Source organism: Acinonyx jubatus, chromosome A3 (assembly GCF_027475565.1).
Source record: "Acinonyx jubatus isolate Ajub_Pintada_27869175 chromosome A3, VMU_Ajub_asm_v1.0, whole genome shotgun sequence".
Classification (NCBI taxonomy): Eukaryota; Metazoa; Chordata; class Mammalia; order Carnivora; family Felidae; genus Acinonyx; species Acinonyx jubatus.
In genome coordinates this window covers 112,058,208-112,073,021 of record NC_069388.1, presented here as the reverse complement: position 1 = coordinate 112,073,021, position 14,814 = coordinate 112,058,208, and the positions used below count along the sequence as shown (strand labels likewise).

Genomic DNA, 14,814 nt, shown 5'->3' with positions numbered 1-14,814 from the left:
ATTCATTTAGACTTTAATACTTGGGGGTATTTTTTCACTTTATTATATATTGTCTCCCAACAATAGATTAAAATGGCATATTTGCCACCTGGGTGGCTCAGTCTGTTGAGTGTCTGACTTGGGCTCAGGTCATGATCTCACGGTTTGTGAGTTCCAGCCCCGCATCAGGCTTGCTACTGTTAGCACAGAGCCCACTTTGGATCCTCTGTCCCCCTCTCTCTGCCCCTTCCCTGATCATACTCTCTCTCTAAAAAATGAATGTACATTTAAAGAAATGGCATATTTGCCATTCCACAATGGAATGAATAGATTATATGAGTACAATTTTGGGGACACTGGGGAGGCTCAGTTGGTTAAGCGCCTGGCTCTTGATTTCCCTTCAGGTCATGATTTCATGGTTTGTGGGATTGACCCCCCCAAATGGGCTCTGCACTGACAGCACAGAGCCTGTTTGGGGTTCTCTCTTCCTGCTTCTAGGTCTCCAGCCCCCTCTGTGCATATTCTCTCTCAAAACAAACAAAATAAACCACCAAAACTTTGCATACAAATAAATAGGTTTAAGATATAGTTGGGATAGTTTATGAAGATTCCTTACTGAAGTGTGCAGGAATGTGGGAAGACAACCTTCATAACTTTTATTGATTACCTACTATATGTCAGATGCTATTCTACACGATGCTATTTTACATGATTCTTAATTCTCACAACAGCACTTTAGGTTTTAAGAATTTAGGCTTTCCAAGACAACTGAATGATCCCAAGACACACAGAACATAAGTTCTCTATCCTCATTGTGGTGCAGGAATCTACACGTGATAAAATGTGTGATAGAATTATATACACAACATATAAATGTCAAGTCCCTGCTTTTGACAGTGTACTAAACTTATGTAACATGTAACTGTTGGGGGAAACTGAGTAAATTGGACCTGCCCTACCTTTGAGGAGTATTGGTCAGGTATTTTACAGGAGTCCCTCAATTTGAGTTTGTCCAATTTTTTTTTTTTTTTTTGACAGATAAGGGTTATGGATAGGTTTTGGGGAAGCAGACCACAGAGGTCTGTACTGTATTTGCAACTGTGAATCTAATAATTATTTTTAAATAAAAAGATTAAAAATGCATTGCTAGTGGGTATGTTTAATAAATTTACTTGACTATAGTCTTTTCTGGTCTCACAACACCCCCACAGACCTATTAACACTTCACGTAACTTGACTTGTTTGGGATGGGGATAAGACACTAATTTATATGCTTCCAGCACAGAACTCTTAGGTGGCACTTCTGTTCAACAAAAAGATCTGGGAATGGCGGCGTGCAATAGACATCGGGTCCAAAGGTCGTTTGGTTTCTCCCAGTCCAGACCAGAGGTTTTTCAGACTGCTTACTTGTAGACTAGAGCCGTGGCTCAAACCCTGGGTCTCCTTATGGCCACCGCCAAACAGCTGCACTACTCCTGCAGGGAACCGTCCAGATGCAGCTGGAAACGCCGCAAAGAGCCTCGGCGCGTCTCACACAAGTCCCACGGGCCGGGGTCCCCGCCTAGCGGAAACACAGGGAGCCCAACCCCCACCGCCAGGAGCAAGGGAGCGGGGCGGGGCTCAGGCATCGGCCACTCCCCACACTCAGGGAAAAAAAAAACTGGGACATTGCGGACGCGAAGCTGGCGGGACCCAGGGCGCGTGGCAAGCGCGAGCCCTCCCGCGCATGCTCCAGCCGCTCGCCGCCCGCCCCCTCTCCGGGTCCCGCCTCTTTCGTTCGCTGTCCCCCTCCCCCGCCAACCTCCCTCTGAGCTTGGTCCCTCCGGGCGCGCGGCCGACGTCCCGCGTGCGTGCCGGCGCCTGACTTCACTTCCGGCTAACGCGCTCCGCTTGCCCCCTGGCCCCGGATGGTGACTGGCGGTGGTGCTGCACCTCCCGGGACTGTCACTGAGCCGCTTCCCAGTGTGATTGTGCTGAGCGCAGGCCGGAAGATGGCGGCTGCGGCTGCGGCGGCCTCGGGCTCGGGCTGCTCCTCGGCGGCGGGGGCGGGAGCGGCCGGGGTCTCGGAGTGGCTGGTGCTGCGGGACGGCTGCATGCGCTGCGACGCCGAAGGGCTGCACAGCCTCTCCTACCACCCGGCGCTCAACGCCATCCTGGCCGTCACCAGTCGCGGGACCATCAAAGTCATCGACGGCACCTCGGGGGCCACTCTGCAGGCCTCAGCGCTCAGCGGTGAGTGTGCGGCACGCCGGGAGGGGGCCGGGCCCGCCGAGGGAGGAGCGGGGCCCGCGGGATGCCGGAGAAGGAAGCCGCCCAGCCCCGGGGCTCGGCCTTGGGAGGAGGGGAAGCGGCGTGACGGGAATGGGGTAGCGCTGGGCAGGGCTGGGGGGCTCAGGCCTGGCTGTGACCCGAGGCCCGGAAGCTGATGGAGGAGGACCGTAGGACTTGGCTTTTTCAGCGGCTACAGCTGGGAAGAAAAGACTGGCGAGTCGGGGAGTGGTGGGAGTTGCCTTCGGGCCTTGAGCGTCCGGTGTAGGTTGGTCCTCTGGGAGAGGTGAGGAGGCCTCGGAGCTCTGCACCTGAGAAGGCCAGACGCCCGGTCGGTCCTGGAGAAGGTGTCGGTGATGCCTTCTGCCAGATCAGAGAGCCAGCGGGTCGCAGGGTTGGGCCCGACGTGAGAGCCTGGTGGCCAGAGGCGAGCGTCGGAGCCAGCATGTAAGCCCTCCCCTCTGGTAGAGAGAAGTGAATACTCGACTGTTCGTAGGATCCGCAGGTGCAGGGATGTACGGCGGCTTCTCACCGGGGGTGGGGGTGGGGTGCGCCTGGAGTGGGGGTGGGGAGGCAAGTAGGCGGGCCAGCTGCCTGAACGGTTCCGTCGAAGACTTTAGGACGGACGTCATGGAAGACTAGACCTTGTTCCCTAGTTCGGGGCTTCCAACTTCTGTTCCCCGGTGATGAGAAGCTCAGGACCTGCGGTGTATGAAATACAGATTCCTTTGGCTTCGTAATGAGGTGAAACTTAAGGTCCTCTCTACTTGTTTTACCACAGCAGGCCGAAAGTTGGGATTTGGAGGTATGTCTGGATCTCACCAGTGGAGGAGAACTGTTCTGGGTGATGTAAACGTTGTTCCAGGGACGAGACTCCATGCATTATTAGGTGAACGCTCAGTGGACTGGAGTGGAGTTGTTTGGAATTGCCCTGGCCAAGTTAGTTATGTTTGGCTGAGATGACATTTCATTTGCGGTGAAGTGATGTGTGGCTTAATTTAGATGTTATAAATTGAGATTGAAAAGTTAGTGTATGAGTGAGTTAGACTTCTGCATACAGATATAATGTATATGACTGTGTGCATTTAGCCAACGGAATGAGTTATGTGGTATATCAATTCACTTGTAACATGCGCAAATATGGACAGGTCATTATTCTAGTTTACTGTGTAGTAAGGCACGTAAGAGTTAATGGCAGTGTAGGGATAGAAAGATAAAATAAGAGATTTAACTTCTGTGGATGTGAGAGATGGATTGTATACAGCTACAGAGTATAAACCCGGATCCTATCTAAGATATGTCTAAGAGAAAGTTTGGATTGTAGGCTTGTAATTTTTCTTTTCTTGGCTTAGGTAAAGGACAGGAGGGGTGTCCCAGATGTAGCAATTCACAGTAACTGCAATATGGAGGTAACAACTTGTCACTATGTAGAGAGGGAGATACTCACTAGTAATTGGATATCTTTCTTCTCATGTAAAACACAAAAAGGTATAAAGAATAATTAAAATGAAAAATCATGTATCCCTGATTCTGTTTTTTTGGTATATGCTTGTCTCTTTAAACATTATCTAATGCTGTCTTTCATGATTTTAAGCTTTGACTAATTGCTATCATAGGATATGTATTTGGATTTTTTTTATAAAAAGTAGTATTAACAGAAGTTTTAAAATGTTTTTGTTAGAAAGGAATTTAATAGGGTGTTTTTATATTTGGAGGCTATGTTTGAGAAAAACAGTGTATGTCAGAGTTTGTTATAAGTAGTTGGGGAAATTGGACATATATGAATGTGTCTCATGAAAGGGAAGAAAATAGTCACTCTAGTGGTAGATTACTAAAGGGGAGGGGCTTAGAGTTGTAATACAAGTTTAAAGGTACAGCACTGATTGGGGATAACTTAGCTGGGATAAGTTGGGGCATTTGTTAATTAGAAAAGTATGGGATTGAATACAATTGCAGATGTCCATGCATTGAAGATTGAATATGTAATTTAAAATATGTAGAAGAGTTTATGGCAAACAAAAGGATTACAGAAAAGGTTTGAAAGTAACAATGGACAAAATTTGAAATGTTTTCATTTATGAGAATTGCAGTTATTAAAAATAATTACCAGAGGTTGTATAGAGTCTTGTGTATGTCATCTGTTCAGGTGATTGGGGAGGGAATGCTGCATTTTTTGTCTTACCTGGAATATGTGTAGACTTTACATAGAGGTTTGCTATGTAGGTTTGCTTTATGGGTAGGTTTGCTTTTGATGATTAATAGAGGGTGACAGTCCTATAAATAGAATAAGGAAGAGGTGCCAGCAGTGACCATGGTCCTAACATGACCCCTCTTTAAGGGGCAAGGAGCCACTTCTTTCATACCCCAGAGGAAAGACATCTTTGTATCAGGGGAAGAAGAGTGTTCTTGGGTGACAGAGTAGTATGTCTTCTGAATGGGTTCAGGTTATAGGGTTATAGGTAGCCTATTAGTGTAGATGGGAAATTGAAGGATGGAAGCAGGACTTGTGTGTATATTTCAGTTGGGTGGCAAAGGTGGTGAATTTTTGACTGTGTCTACTAGTATATGTCTTCAGTGTATCTGTATCTGATATGAAATGTTTATAAATACACTTTTCATTATGTTAAGAGCTATCAGTATAACACGTTAGGTAAGTATTTGATCCGTTTTAGTGTTTAAGAGTTAAGATTTCTCAGTGTCTAGGCCAGTTCCTTAGTTTGGCATTCTTTGACTTCCATGATTTGGCCTCTACCAGTCTCTCTGGTCTTATCTCCCTATTTAGTTTTGTGAACTGGTTCATTTAATTTTCTTTCCTAACTCAGTAGTTTTGCTCTTTCTTGGAATGCACCAATTCCCTCCAGACATATTTTAGCCATTTTTCAAGACCTGGAGCAGATCTTAACTTCCTGATTCTTTTAGCCTGAAGTGATCCACTGAACCCCTAAGCACATATTGTCCTCTTAATGTCTATTTTAGTAATTTGGCAACTTATTGTTTGTGGTGTGTTTTTTGTCTTTATTTAAATTCCATTTTATTTAGCTTTTTGTGAATATACGATGTCCATTTAACGATATTTAAAACTCCTTAAGGGAAGGAGCCTGTCCTCTTGTTTATATCCCCTCCTCAGAATGCCTAGTACAAAATATTAATGAATATTTTAAATTTATGTATATATGCTAATGAGTGTTAAATGTATGCTGTCTTACATACTAACTGCTAAAATAAACACCTTCTTTGGCTTTTTTTTCTTTCTTTTTTTAAGTTTATTTATTTTTGAGAGTGCGAGCGCACAAGTGAGGGAAGGGCACAAGGAAGGAGAGAGAGAATCCCAAGCAGGCTCCACACCATCAGCACAGATCCCCATGTGGGGCTTGAAGTTCATGACTTGAGCCAAGATCCAGAGTCGGATGTTAACCAACTGCACCACCCAGGCGCCCCTCATTCTTTTCTTAAACAGATTTTTTAAGAATAGCTTTAGGTTCATAGTAAAAATTGAGCAGAAGAGTACAGTGTTCCTATATACCTCCTGCCCCTGTGCACACACAACCTTCCTTCACTGTTTGTTACAATCCGTGAACCTGCATTAACACATCATTATCACGCAAGTCTCTAGTTGATGTTAGTGCTCACTTTTGGTGTTGTACATTCTCTGGGTTCTGACAAATGGATATGTCATACCAAACAGTTTCACTTTCATAAAAATCCTCTGTGCTCTGCCTGTTCACCCATCCCTCTCTCCTACCCCCTGCCACTTTGTGATCTTTTGACTGTCTGTGGTTTTGCCTTTTCTGGAATGTCATATAGTTGGAATTATACAGGATATAGCCTTTTCAGTTTGGCTTCTTTCACTTAGGAATATCCATTTTTAAGGAGTGCCTGTCTGGCTCAGTCAGTGGAGCGTGTGACTCTTGATCTTGGGGTTGTGGGTTTGAGCCCCACATTGGGTGTAGAGATTACTTAAAAATAAAATCTAAAAAGCAAAAACATTTAAAAAAAAGACTATGCATTTAATTCTTCCATGTCTTTTGATGGCTTGCTAACTCACTGCTTTTAAACGTTGAGTAATATTCTATTGTCTGGATGTACCACAGTTTATTTACCCATTCATCTATTGAAGGACATCTTGGTTGCCTCTAGGTTGCAGCAGTTATGAATAATAAAGCTGCTACAAATATTTGTGTGCAGGCTTTTGTGTGGACATAAGTTTTTAGTTCATTTGGGAAATGCCAAGGAACGTGAATGCCAGATCATGTGTTAGGAGTATGTTTAGTTTTGTAAGAAACTGTCAAACGGTCTTCCAAAGCAGCTGTACTATTTTGTTTTCCCAGTGGTAGTGAATGAGAGTTCCTGTTGCTCCAAATCCCTCTTAGCACTCTGATTTTTGTTTGGATTGTGGCCATTCAGATAGGTGTGTAGTGGGACCTCATTGTTTTAATTTGCAATTCGCTAATGAAAATTTGTGCAGTTTGGATTTTAAAAATCAAAATAGTTCTACATATACCACTTGACCATATTGTTTATATTGCTAGATATGTTCTCTTGAGCTTTTGTTTGTTCATGCAGTTTAGCATAACAGTTAAGGGAGGAGCTTGGTTTTGGAGACAGTTGGCTCTGGTTAAGATCCCAATTTCTGCTTTCCCCCACCTCCCAATTTAACTGTGTAACCTTGACTAAATTACTTAACATTTCTGTTGCAGTTTCCCCATTTGCAAAATGGGGATGATAATTGTACTAATCGTGAGAATTTAAGTGTTAATACACAGAATGTTTTTAGAACAGTGTGTTTACTGTTCAAAAATATTTCTTTCTATTAATTGTAAATCTTTGTAAATACTCCTTTTTTACTTAAACCTTTTTGGTATTCTCTGTTAAATCTTTTGAACTTAACTCGAAAGTTTAACTTTATTTTTCATATTTACCACTTATTACCATTCAGCAGAATCCATCTAATTTTTGCTTTGAGTAAGGTATTGTTCAGGTTTTTTTTTTTTTTTTTTTTTTATGGAATCAACATTCTTTATTAAATCCACCAGGTACCAGGGGTTGGTCCTAAGCCCTTTGTTCAGTATTTTCTTGTATTATTTAACTACTAGTGGTAATGTATCCTCTTGCTTTCTGAAATAGTACCTCTCCCCCCAATGTAGTACATTTTATATTGTTTGTTTTTTTAATACACTTTTTTAGGGCATGCGGAAAGAGAATGGGTATTCTGAATTTTGAATTTTATTAAAAAAATTTTTTTTTGACGTTTATTTATTTTTGAGACAGAGAGAGACAGAGCATGAATGGGGGAGGGTCAGAGAGAGAGAGGGAGACACAGAATCTGAAACAGGCTCCAGGTTCTGCGCTGTCAGCACAGAGCCCGACGCGGGGCTCGAACTCAAGAACTGCGAGATCATGATGAGAGCTGAAGTCGGATGCTCAACCGACTGAGCCACCCAGGCGCTCCTGAATTTTGAATTTTAGCTCACCAACTCACTCTCTAAAATTCCTGAATTTCAATTTCCTCATTTGTAAATTAAGATTAACCTTTAATAGGGTGGTTGTGTAGATTAAGTGGTAAACATATTTAAAGTGCCTAACACTGCTTAGCATTTGTATACAATGAATGTTAATTCTCTTAAGCCTCGTGGATGCTTAGTATTGCCATGTTCCTCGCTATTACTTTAGAAAAAATGTTCACTGCTTTAGTGTTATGTACAGAGGATAGATACTGTTGAGTTGTAGTTGGAAATGTAAATGTTGGTGACAAATATTATCTCTGGATAAATGTCTTGCAGTGTATTGGTGTGGCTGAATGTCAGAATGAAGTTAAGACTGTTCTATTACTAGTTCTGTGTATATATGAAATGTTCATGTAGTATATCTACATAAGTAACAGGAGATATATGGATATTAATCAGTAGGTGTTGTAGCATATGTGTAAAAGGAAATCATGTCTCTTCTGTTTCTGAAGTAGGTTCCAGATTTCTGTCATGGTGAGGAAACTCCAAAGCTGCTTAGTGTTTTTAGACCAACGCTCTAGTTTCACATTTCTTTATGAATATTTCCTTTTTTCCTTTTCCTGTATAGACGTTGATTTTGATTTGAGAAATTACCACGATGGTCATAAATGAGAAAAAGGTTACTGTACTCCAGGTGCAGTGAAGTTCAGATTGGCTGAAGTTTTACTTCTGTATTTACTTTTTGTTTGATATGAACTTGCTGTTCAGACTCAAAGCCCAGAGCTGCCTGCATCAAGAAGTCTTGGAGTATAGAAAGCTAGTTAGGTTACCTGCATATTTCTCAAGATCTAATTTTTGGGATACAACTCTTAGTTACTATCACTTTGTTAGAAGTGGTAATATTTTTCTCACTACTGCTGAATTAGGCATGCATTAATTTGGATAAAATGCAAAATCATCCTGTAGGTCTGTTTTAGAAATTGTAGATGATTCAGACCACTTCCTATTTCCTGACTTTGGTTCATGTAGCCTTCCTAGTCTCAATTATTCTTTTATGAAAGAGAATATAAGACAGTATAGAATTGGAATTTTAGTAGCCTTAGAAATTATTTGTTTTCTGGATACATCTGAGTTCTTTATAAAAACTTAATTGGTCAGATCTCTTTGTGGGCTGAGTACAAGCTTGATGTTGCAATTGACTGACTTTAGTAATGAAACGTGATGACCTATCTTATGTCAAAGATTTGTTTTATTTATTTATTTAAGATTTTATTATTAAAAAAATTTTTTTAATGTTTTTATTTATTTTTGAGACAGAGAGAGACAGAGCATGAGCAAGGGAGGGGCAGAGAGAGGGGGAGACACAGAATCTGAAGCAGGCTCCAGGCTCTGAGCTGTTAGCACAGAGCCCAGCGCGGGGCTTGAACTCACGGAGTGTGAGATCATGACCTGAGATTTTATTTTTAAGTAATTTTTATACTGAATGTGAGGCTTGAACTTAGATCTCTGAAATCAAGAGTCCCATGCTCTACCAGCTGATCCAGCCAGGTGCCCCAATTTACTATTTTATTAACAAAGCATTTTGCCACAATTAGAGTAAATTTATATTAAGACTAAAAATTTATATTAAGATTTTTTTTTTTAATATATATTTATTTTTGAAGGGGGGTGGGGCAGAGAGAGAGGGAGACATAGTATCTGATGCAGGCTCCAGGCTCTGAGCTGCCAGCACAGAGCCCAACATGGGGCTCAAACCTATGAACGGTGGGAGCATGACCTGAGCTGAAGTCGGACCTAAACTGACTGAGCCCCCCAGGTGCCCCTATATTAAGATTGTTTTTAAGATCCTTGAAGTTTATACGGTTTTTTAAACTTTTTATCTCCCAAGTTTTCCTATTACCTGTTCAAAGATGGTTTTGCTCTAGTGAGAATTTATCTTGGTCTTTTAGTAGTTTTAGGCTTATTGAGAGTCACTATAAGAGATCAAATTCTGGAGCCGAACATTTTGATCTTAAGTCTTGGTTCTATTTAATTTTGAAGTTCATCTACAAAAGGAAGATAATAATAGTGCCTATCCCATAAAGTGGTTGTGTAACGTATGTACTCTATAAGTGTTTTTTTATTATGTTTTTATTCTTTGGTAGTAGGGGCTATTTAAGTGTAGTAGACATTTTTGCTACAGATATTCTGTTGAAATGGCAGTATTCTTCCAGTTTTCCATGCATGTGGAAATGTGACTGGGTGAAATCTAATGGGCATAATTATAAAATAATAACTTCTGTATTACAGGAGAAATATAAACTATGTAAGTGAATTGATTTTGGAGTTGAAATTGTTAAAAGAGCAACATTATGCTAGCACAGGAACACAAAATAATTAAGACAACATTTTGGCCTTTGAATGTATGCTTGGTGATGTGTTTAGGTAAACCATTTTAGCGTAATGTCATAAGTAGTGTGATATAGATATGCACAATGCTGTGTGAGTACACAGGAGGAAGTTTCTTCAACCCGAGGGAAAAAAAGAAGGCTTCTCAAAGGAGGTTGTTTTTATGATCCATTTTGAAAGATGAGGTAGTGGGAGGGAATGTTATAGGGATCATCATCTTAAGCTAGGGTACTTGCTTGTGGGGAGAGCTGTTGGTCTTTCAAAACATGGTGAATTCAAGTAACAAAGAGATTTTCAAGGAAAGACATTGGGGGTTAAGGTGTGTGAGGGGATGGTTAGAGCTGAAGCTGAGAGATAGGCAAACACAAGATCATAATCTGTTTTGCTAAGAAATTTGACTTGATGTCAGTGGTAGGGAGCCACTGTAGGTTATCACATGATCAAATTTGTTTTTAGAGAGGTTTGAAGCTAATGCTCTGGTGTGAGAAGTGATGAGAGCTTTCTGTGAGTTAGTTTGTAAGGTAGGAACAGTGTAATTTGGTGAATGTGGGGATGAGAGATGGACAAGGTGAAAAGCACTCATGCGTGGGTTCCTACTTTAGGTAACTGGGTAAATGGTGTGTATTAACCCAAATAAGCAGTACAAGAAGGTGTGAAGAGTGGTTTTTGTTGGAGAAGATTGGGGAGCAAGAGGGAGATAGTGATTTAAGTTACATTAATTTTGAGGTTCTTGAAGGACATCCAAGTAGAGATGTCCAGGAGGTATTGGGAATTCAAAGTTGAAGCTTGAGGATTTGGGGACACAGGTTAGGAAGACTGAGCCTAGTGGTTAAGGATATTGGTTCTGGAGCCAGAATGCCTTCAGTCAATGATTTACCACTTACTATCTGTGCCCTTAGGCAACATTCTTAACCTCACTCTGGCACCCTTAACTTGTTGGGTTATTGGAAAAATTAAATTTTTTTTAAGTAGGCTCCACATCCAATGTGGAGCTTTAACTGAGGACCCTGAGATCAAGAGTCAGATGCTTGACTGACTAAGCCAGCTAGGCACCCCTGGAAAGATGAAATAACCTGACACATGTAGTTACTGCTTAACCTACCATAAGCACTCAATAAGTGTTACTTTTGGGTTGGGGTTTTTAATTATATAGCTTAATTCAACAAATGTTTGCCTGCCATATTGGGATAAAGATGAATTTGAATTCTCCCCTGCCTCCCAATTTGGAAACCTTTCTAGACAAGTTGGTAGAGTTAGGTAGCATAAGCAAGAGTAGAGGCATGAAGCAGGCAGTATTTGTTATTAAGCCCTTTGGTATTAGAGTGCAAAGCACAAGGCTGGGAGTGATAGATGGCCTGAGGATCTTGGATTTGGTCCCTCCGACCTATGGCTCCCATATTTTTCAGTGTAAGGACTTCTAGTTTAAGGTAAAAAATTTAGGCACCTATTTTTATAGGAGCTATGTTTTTAGTATCAGTTAGTTGATAGAATATAAACAATAACAGATTTCTCTACAATAGTATGTAAGAGCGGTGGGGAGAGTGTTGGGAGGGAGGTACCTCTGATATGTGCATTGCATTGCTGATGGCCTCATGCCTTTGGCAAGATAACTTCTCAGAGTTACCATCTTTAAAAGGGGTAATTCTTTTTTTAAACTATTTATTTTTATTTACTTTTTTATTATACAATTTTTTTTTTTTTTTTTTTTTTTTTTTTTTTTTTTTTTTTTGTAAAGTAGGCTCCACGCCCAGCGTGGGGCTTGATCCTGAGATCAAGAGTCGCATTCTCTACTGACTGAATCAGCCAGGCGCCCCTGGTCTGATAATTTTTGCTTAGACTACTTCATTATCTGATAATGAATATAGAAATGTCTTTGTAGACTGTAGCACTTCAGATGTGAAGGAAACAAAAAAGTTAAGACAAACTCTTTGGGTATAAAAGAGGGGATAATAGATGTACAAATAACAAAAAAGAATAAAGTAATTGCTATATAAAATAGTTTGTGAGAAGGGTAGTGCCCCTAAAAAGAAGTAATTGTGGTCTCATTTGAGTATATTAAATCAGGGATGTATTTTAGGGGAGATAAATATTATGCTTACTTTTTTAGGGGAAATGATAGAAATGTTAGAAGGGGCAGATAGGATTGAGATTTATTGTGGGTGCCAGGAATTTAAATCTTCATGATTTGTTTCTGTACTTTTACTTTGATTTATGAAGTAGGAGAGAAGATTGGGGAGATGGCATAGGGCAGTGGTTTTCAACCTTGGTTGTTCATTAGAATCATCAGGGGAAGTTAAAAAAAAAAATTCTGCTTGGGGTCCCATTATTCTGACTCAAGTTGTCTGGAGTGGAAGCCAGGCTTTTTTTTTTTTTAACAGCATACCAGGTGAATCTATATAAATTTTTTTTTAATGTTTATTTATTTTTGAGAGAGAGCAAGACAGGGAGCAGGGGAAGGGCAGAGAGAGAAGGAGACATGGAATCCAAAGCAGGCTCCAAGCTCTGAGCTGTCAGCACAGAACCCGATGTGGGGCTCAAACCCACGAACTGTGAGATCATGACCTGAGCTGAAGTCGGCCGCTTAACCGACTGAGCCACCCAGGCGCCCGAACAGGATACCAGGTGATTCTAATGTGCAGATAGGTTTAGAGGTTCCAACTTCATGATAAGTCTGGGATAAATGAGAGACAAGTTTCACTTGAATAGTATCTTGAACTGAATATTGTTCTATTTAGCCTTAATTTTTGGGGTAAGAAAAACCTCCCAAGTTATCTGCTAATAAAACCTACCCCATTGTGTTTTAAATTGTATTTAGTGAATATATAATGCAATATGCTTGTAAGCAGCAGAGATATGTCAAGAACCAAATTTATGCTGCTGCGTTTCTTTTTTCAAAAATTTTTTTAACGTTGATTTATTTTTGAGAGAGAGACAGCGTGAGCAGGGGAGGGGCAGAGAGAATGGGAGTCACAGAATCTGAAGGAAGCAGGCTTCAGGCTCTGAGCTGTCAGCACAGAGTTGGATGCAGGGCTTGAACTCACGAACCATGAGATCATGCATGACCTGAGCCAAAGTCAGACACCTACCTGAGCCACCCAGGCCCCCCTCTTCTGCTTTCTGTTTTGTCCTTTTCAGTATAAATCAGTTTTGGTTGTTTTTTGAACCAGCCAAGTACTCTGATACTTGTTCACCAAAATGTCACTAGAGCCAAGGACAGTGACCTCCTCATACTGGCAGCCCAGGAGTAAGATAGGGGAAAATAGGCCCACAGCTAGTTTCATGCCTGAACTGTCTTTGTTTCATGTTGTGTTAACAAGCCAAAACAAAAGCTGTGAGACTATTGTATTTTGCTACATTATCATTTAGTTTTAATCTATTACTTTGAAACTATAGAAAATGATTCATTTATTCAAAGACATTTATTGTGTGTCAAGCACTGGCAATACACTAGTTAACAAAGTCCTTGATTTCCTAGAGCCAGTGGTTTAGTGGGAAGAGGTATATTACACACACACACACACACACACACACACACTATCAAGTGGTGATAAATGCTGTAAGAAATTAGAGCTGGTATGAGATGATGATGGGTAAATTTGTGCTGTGCTTTGGTCTGGAAGGGTCTATGAAGCAGCCCTTGAGCAAAGTTCCCAGTAATGTTAGAAAACAGGGCAGGTAATCCAGGGAAGTTTCTTTTGCCCTATTATTGCCCTTTTTTTGCATACTGTATATGCAAAAACAGCTAGATGGATTTTCATCATATTTGGATGGAATTTGACTTGGACTGACTTAAAATGTAGGCTATGTGAGGAATGATGAAAGGTCTGTGTGACCTCTAGATACATGTACCATGTGTATTCTACGGAGAACAGTACTTTCAAATATGAGTTCCAAATAGAAATTCACAGGGTACATGTTCTGCATTACTTAATTGTATTGATTTGTAGCTGAGTTCCTTATCATATGGGCAACTTTGTGTTGCAACAGGAATTTATATACAGATGGTTAGAGTTATCTTGAGCAACATCAGTAGGGAAGGTAGCTCTCAAATTTTACTTAATGATAGCCAGTTCAAAATCATGAAGGAAGAATGTAACCTTTGTGTCCCAAGGTGGTTTGAAGGATTTTTAACTGTGACAAATTGAATAACATATGTGAAATAGGCCCCAGAATTTCTTGCATGGGGTAGGTCCTTAAAGATTGAGTCCCGGGGCGCCTGGGTGGCTCAGTCGGTTAAGCGTCCGACTTCGGCTCAGGTCACGATCTCGCAGTCCGTGAGTTCGAGCCCCGTGTCGGGCTCTGGGCTGATGGCTGAGAGCCTGGAGCCTGTTTCTGATTCTGTGTCTCCCTCTCTCTCTGCCCCTCCCCCGTTCATGCTCTGTCTCTGTCTCAAAAATAAATAAAAACGTTAAAAAAAAAAAAAAAAAAAAAGATTGAGTCCCATCCACAGAAACTTCAGTGGCGATTATTTATGTTCTTAAAACTTTGTCAGAAAAAAAAATAAATAAAATAAATAAAACTTTGTCAGTTGATGTCAGATATTTAAGATTGTTGTAAAATAAGTGGTTTGGTGGAACTTTTGGATAAAGTGAATAGAGAGCTTGGAACTTTTTTTTTTTTAAGATATAATTTTTAAGTAAGCTACACCCAGTGTGGGCCCAAACTCAGGACGCCAAGATCAAGAGCTGCATGCTGCACCAACTGAGCCAGCCGGGCACTCCGGAACTTGGAACTC

The 14,814-nt window shown here is 41.0% G+C and overlaps 1 protein-coding gene across 13 annotated transcripts in view; it reads left to right on the top strand.

The window, feature by feature from the left end:
* Positions 1-1,769: 1,769 nt before the first annotated feature.
* Positions 1,770-14,814, top strand: part of BIRC6 (baculoviral IAP repeat containing 6) — a 221,939-nt gene continuing 208,894 nt past the window's right edge. For 9 of the 13 annotated variants that reach the window (XM_027033519.2, XM_027033516.2, XM_027033514.2 and 6 more), the window contains exon 1: positions 1,772-2,211. In XM_027033519.2, coding sequence (XP_026889320.2) covers positions 1,887-2,211 — 325 coding nt within the window. In that variant the 5' untranslated portion in view covers positions 1,772-1,886. Of the gene's footprint in view, positions 2,212-14,814 lie in introns of all 13 variants that reach the window. The other 4 variants (XM_027033515.2, XM_027033512.2, XM_027033513.2 and 1 more) reach the window with 2 other exon arrangements.